This window comes from Lactuca serriola, chromosome 5, assembly GCF_051521515.1.
Source record: "Lactuca serriola cultivar US96UC23 chromosome 5, Lser_US96UC23_V15, whole genome shotgun sequence".
Taxonomy (NCBI): domain Eukaryota; kingdom Viridiplantae; phylum Streptophyta; class Magnoliopsida; order Asterales; family Asteraceae; genus Lactuca; species Lactuca serriola.
Window position 1 is genome coordinate 234,011,043 of NC_136412.1, and position 6,287 is coordinate 234,017,329.

Consider the following 6,287-nt stretch of genomic DNA (forward strand, 5'->3'; position numbering starts at 1 on the left):
AAGAGAAACAATTTTATTAGGGATGGAGATCACATTCAACAGTTATGTGAGAACAAAAAGAGATCTCATGTATTTAACCTGATATGGGGTTTTGCATAGAATACATGTTAATCTTTAATTGAATGTGACTAGACAAGCATCCATTTTGACAATAAGGTATTGTCCGTCTACATAATAAGCATATAAGTTGATCAAGCGAAATTAAGTTGAGATGACATAATGAATGTGAGATAAGATTAGTGGCTTACTTAACATGAAACATGAATATATTAATCAAATAAATTTATTGTTAGATTTGCAAGTTTCATTTTTATGTTTGATTATTATTTCAGATTTTCTGCTAAGATGGATACATGCTTCAACTTTTCTTCTATATTTTATGGTAATGTCTATACACGGTTACATATATCAACCTTTCTTTTTAATTTTTTTTTTAATTTTTTTATATTTATCGAAATGAGATCTAATGTTTTTATCCTTTATTTTCCTTTTTAATATTATTGGTTTCATTGATATCAGGTTCGTTTCAATGGATAGAGAATATTTGGAGGTATTACTTAGGATAAATAATTAAAGGTAGATCTTAGATTCTGTTTTCAAATAAACTGGGTCACACGAGTCTATATGTGGCTCTTTTTTTTTCAGTCTTACCGTTTATTTCTTTCTTCCCCACTTTTTCATTCATTTCATGAGGTTATATGTATTTCCCTAGATATTTCAGTGTATTTGCATTCTTTTAATCTTTTCAGTTTTATATTATCAAAGTGCCGATGATCTTTAAAGGAAGCATTTTCTAGCATTGGGGATGTCATTTAAGGTAAAAATAGCTTGTAAATTGTGTGTATATTTTTGTGAGTTTGTGTGTATTTAGTGTATCTGTGGGCCTGAATGTCTATGTGTGGGTATCCTCTGTTCTACTCTTATTTACAAACTAAAAATGTTTCTTAAAATTGTAGGGAAGATTCTCATCCAACACAACCTACTGTCTCATTAGCTTTGTATGATTCCGAATTTTACAGATCTCATCTACTAGAGATGCATAACGGATTGTTATCATCTATTACCTTTATAAAGCATACATAAATGTAGGACCCTAAAAAAATGAAGACAGTTGTCTTTAACTCAAGGAAATGAAATCTATGCCCTTGAATATTTTTTGGGCCTGAAGCATGCAAGAAATTGCCATCTCTACGTTTCAGAAGAAAGATACAAACTAAAATGATATATATGATTGGAATCGATTGTTATGGTTTGTGCTTCTATTTGGTTTCAAGCTTAATTAGTAACATCTTTGTTGTATGTAACATATTTTTCTATGTTTTTGTTTAGGATGGTTGATATATTGGGTGTGAATATCCTTCTCTATGGCACTTATATGATCTTTATTGAGTGCACAGTGAAGTATTTAAAGATTGGCTGGCAAGTGGTTTTTGAGAGTATTCTGAGTGTAACGAGAGGCAAATCATAAAAAACTAATTAGCCAATATATAATAAGTATATTTCATCCAAAAATCGGATAAATTGCAACTGCAAATCCTACAATAGTAATTTTGAGCACAACAGCTCACTTCTTCATTTTAAATCAGCCCAAAGTGTTGAGATTTGAGCCAATTATGACAGCCAAAACTAAGTTGTTGAGCAAGTTTCTTGGAATGACCATGTTTCTGTTACATTTATGAACCACCAATGCTTTAACTAAAGTTTGTTTCTTGATCAGGTTCGTAATCTTGAAGGAACTACTACATATTCTTCAAATCGTAAAAGCACAAACCGTCCAAAGATAATTTTTAGTGTTTTAAATACTTTTAGTTTAAAGTTCTTTTTTAGTTAGGGATTGGAGTTCTTTGTTCTTAACAGTGGATGCTGGTGTTCATATATGTTTTTTATTCATATTTGGCAGTTCCAAAAAGAAAAAAGTTGTAAATATAATTTAAGAAGCAATTTTGTTGTGCTCTTATTTTATATCTGTTAGAGAAGATAAGAGAGATTGAAAGTTCTAAGAAGCAAAGTACTTGGGGTTTTTGCTAACTATTTTACCAAATATTAAATTGTTTCTTTTAAAAGGCATAGACATAGTATTGGTTGTTACCACTTTCATATTCCAATAGTTTCACCTAAAGAGCATTTAGTTTTTTATTTTTTATGTTTTTCCACATACGAATATGAAGGACACAACTGAGAGACATACTTTCATATTTCATCACAAAGTAACCAATAACAACATTGTAATTTTTTTTTCAAAAATTAACCGGTTATAACTTTCACTTTCAATTTTTTTTTTTTTGAAAAATAGCCAATAATAACATTGCACTATCTTTAAAAAAAACTAATCGGTTATTGCATTGGATTTTTAATTTTATTGAAAAAACTACCCAGTAACTAACGTGTTATAACATATCACTTTCACTTTTTTCTCAAAAACTAACCAATAATAACATTGCATTTCCATTTATTTGTAAAACTAATTGGTTATAGCTTTACACTTTCAACTATCTTAAAAAACTAAACAATAATGGAATTACACTTTTATTTTTTTGAAAAACTTATCGGTTATAACTTTGCACACTCAATTTTCTTGAAAAACTAGCAAATAATAGCATTGCACTTCTATTTTTTTTTTTTAAACTAACTAGCTATACCATTGTGATTTTTTTTGAAAGACTCAAATTATATCATATTGCACTTTCAAGTTATTTATTTATTATTATCTTCATAAAAACTAACCATATATAACATTGACGTTGGATATTTTTTTAAGAACTAATCGGTTATAACATTGTACTTTTTTTAAACTAACAAATAATAGTGTTGCACTTTTTTGTTGAAAAACTAACCAATTTTAGAATTGCCCATTCAATATTCTTGAGAAACTACCCAATAAGAGCATTGCACTTTCATTTTATTAAATTAACCATGGTCAAACTTCAAAGTTATATATTACTTCAAAGGCGCCTAATTCAATTGGCTTAGCTCATCAAAGTTCGTTGGCTAATTCAGAAGTCTTGATGCATTGCCATGTTATTATTGGATTAGTTGTCTTCTTGCTGTTGTAATTAGATGTTTGTTTAGATGTGGCTTGACGCAAATTATATTAATAAGAATTTTGTTTTATTTAGTGAATAGAAACTATTTTCTGTCAGGAATCTATTAATCAAAATAGAATTATTTGCCGTTTAGAAGTTATCTGTCGCCGCTGCATCGCGCGGGTATCCTATATATATATATATATATATATATATATATATATATATATATATATATATATATATAATCCTTTGTAATCTATTAAAAAACTCCATTATATTCGAGATAAATAAAAAAAATTAAACTTATCAAAATGCAAATTGTATTAATATAATATATCGTAACAACAACAAATCATGACTGTGAATATGTAATTCGGTGGTGTTCGGACTTCAGCTCACGCAGGCCGGAGCCCTATAATTGGCCCAGAAATCCATTAATGGTTAAGTAGTTTACAATTTACATGATTCAAAAGATCGAACACCTGGAAGGCGCTCAATGAGATGGCTAGTTCTTCATCTTCGTCCTCCTCCTCGGAGGTTTTGATTCAAACCCTAATTAACCGAGGCTGGTGTTTTCGAGAAATCAATCAAATCAAGTCGCTAATCGAAACGAAGTTCAATGGAAGCTCTAGCACCGTTCGTTCTGTTGAGTCGGAGCTCTGTAACATGGACTTACGAGCAATCGGAGGGAAATCTTTGCCTGACATTTCCACCCTCCGAAAATCCACTCACTTAGATGGCCCTAAAGTTCTCCAGGTAAGTATATGCTCCGTTGTTATCTTAAATGTCTTCGAAAATCGATCTATGTTTTTCAACAAGATCTGTAGCTCACTAGAAAGAAATACACATATGAACTGGTAAAGTAATTGCGGTTACTTGGTGTTTTTGTGTAGGTAGCTTCTGCGAGGGATATAAGTAAAAGTACTATAGCTGAAAGTTCAGGGGGTTCAAATGGTAAACGGCTATTGAAACTGAAGCTTATTGATGGACATTCAGAAATTCCTGCTATAGAGTTCACTCATATTCCCTCGATTCCTGATAATGTTGTTCCTGGCACCAAGGTACACACAAACAACCCTTTGTTAATATTTTCTGGCTAATGCATTTAGAATATCTTGAAATCTATTTCCATAAAATCATGGGTGGCATTTAGTGATTATGGAATTTCGTCACCGTCATTGGTCTACTTACTACTTAGTTCCTACTGGTTCCAACTCATAGCTTATAAAAGTGATCAATTTGATCAAGCAATCACACAGTCAATCTGTCATAACTTATAAAAAGAGTGAATCAGTGAAAGAATAAAGATAGAGTACATGAAACATGATCAATAAAACATTTATGTATATCATAGAAGGTTAGAAATATAAAAATCAGAAAGATATAGTGATAAAGGATATCACATAAAAGGTAGAAGCTAACTTAATAGATATATTGAGCATAAAACCTAGGGGGGATGCTAATTAATTAAACTCTCATTTCTGGTTTGCAGATCCGATTGGAAAACAAAGTTGTAATGCATAGTGGTATTTTATGCTTGAATGCAAAGGCAATAACTGTTATTGGAGGAATTGTTCCATCATTATATGAAGAGTGGGAAATGAACCAAAAGTATGCAGGCTTTACCCGATCAACCTTAAAATTCTCACATACTGATGACACTGGTGGCCCACCACCTTTTCACAAGTTACAGGCTGGAGTATCTACACATCGGATCAATCAACAAAATAGACCACCTTCTGGTAAAGATAAAACAATTAATATTCTCTTAAATAAATCAAAAAACTTTCTTTTATTTCAAATTCACTAAAAGCTGTTGAACGCCTATTTTGTAGCTTATGAATGTTGGTTTGTTTAATTGCAGATAACTTAAAAGAAACATCTAAAGCTTCTGGACCCACTGTTATTGAAAAGGGTATAAAAGGGAATGAGAATGTGAAATCTGGTTCTCTTTCTGATAAATCCACACAAAACCAACCTTCTACTGAAGCAAGACCAAAAGAAGGTATTGTATGTGATATCAAGAAATTTTTCTTATTGTTTAGGACACTAAACTTATACAATTTCAGCAGTGAAATAAGCTTTGTATTTGGCTCACTTTCAATAATGACAGAACTCTTTATATTTTCCAGTTGCCGAAGTTGCCCCTGTACAAAACCAAGCTGCTGCACAAAAGCTTCTCCAGAAAATGAGTAATTCCACCCGCAATGAAGGGCATTCTAGGGGGTGGAAACAAAGAGGGAGGGGTAAGGAGGAGGAGGAGGAATCAGCTGTTTTAACTCTAGATGAGTGGGAGAGAAAAAGAGCTGGTGGGAGTTCTTCATCAAGACAACAAAACCCTAATTTTAATCAAGATGAAGATCTCGCACGCCAACTTCAAAACCAATTTGATTTAGAAGACATTCATGTAAGCATATATATTTCAGATTCTTCTTTTAAAAGCATTTAGTAGTATATAATTTATTGTTGTTTTTTTTTTTAATACATTGACATTGTTGAGGTTTGATTGTTTCAGGAACATAGGAGTGTTCATGTGACAAAAGCAGATGATATCAGAATGAGCATGTTTAGTTTTGAAAGAGATGATGATGGTGTTTATGGTGGTGGTGGTGGTGGTAGGGGAGAATTTAGAGGAAGGGGAAGGGGAAGAGGAAGAGGGAGGGGAAGAGGGAGGGGACGTGGTAGAGTTGGGTGATGCTTACTTTATTAGGTAAATTTGATTTTTCAAAGTAAAAGGTTCTAATATGAAAGATATTGTAAGTACAATGTTATAACTAGATAGAATTTTCAAAGTACAATGTATAATTTAGAACAAAAAGATTCAAAGTAGCCATGTTGTGATGTTGATACGAACAAATCGAGAATCACAAAAAAAAAAAAAAAGAATAAGAAAAAGACCAAACGATAACTTGAAATAGACATTTAATAAAATTGACATCAACCATATTTTGATTTTAGTGCTCCCCTAACGTTGTATTACAATGTGTGTGGCATTTTAACCTAACGTATGTGGTTCATGGGTTTAAACTATCTCCCACTAAAATTTGTAAAAATGAGTTGCGTTTATGACATTGTGATATAATCATATAAGTGTATATATTATTAGGTATGAGACCCGTGTATTGTTTGAGTTGATTAAAAAAATGTTAAATATCAAGGTGTAACTATTAAATATTTTTTAAAGTAAAATTTTGAAATAAATACAAATGAAATGATGAATAAGTAATTTAGTTTATACTAATAAAACAAACTATTTGCATA

The 6,287-nt window shown here is 31.2% G+C and overlaps 1 protein-coding gene across 1 annotated transcript; it reads left to right on the plus strand.

Annotated features, from left to right (window-relative positions):
• Nucleotides 1-3,399: 3,399 nt before the first annotated feature.
• Nucleotides 3,400-5,883, plus strand: LOC145053738 (tudor domain protein (DUF1767)). Its single transcript, XM_079001829.1, has 6 exons — nt 3,400-3,782; nt 3,920-4,087; nt 4,519-4,768; nt 4,891-5,031; nt 5,159-5,433; nt 5,542-5,883. Exons 1-6 carry the CDS (start codon nt 3,528-3,530, stop codon nt 5,719-5,721), a joined length of 1,269 nt encoding a protein of 422 aa, XP_078857955.1. The 5' UTR covers nt 3,400-3,527; the 3' UTR covers nt 5,722-5,883.
• Nucleotides 5,884-6,287: the final 404 nt, after the last annotated feature.

Bases quoted from the DNA above. Each gene is read 5' to 3' on its own strand.
- LOC145053738 (XM_079001829.1), top strand. From the start codon at position 3,528: ATGGCTAGTTCTTCATCTTCGTCCTCCTCCTCGGAGGTTTTGATTCAA. The intron at 4,769-4,890 runs GTAAAGATAAAA...GTTTAATTGCAG, and splicing joins ACAAAATAGACCACCTTCTG to ATAACTTAAAAGAAACATCT. The intron at 5,434-5,541 runs GTAAGCATATAT...TGATTGTTTCAG, and splicing joins TTGATTTAGAAGACATTCAT to GAACATAGGAGTGTTCATGT.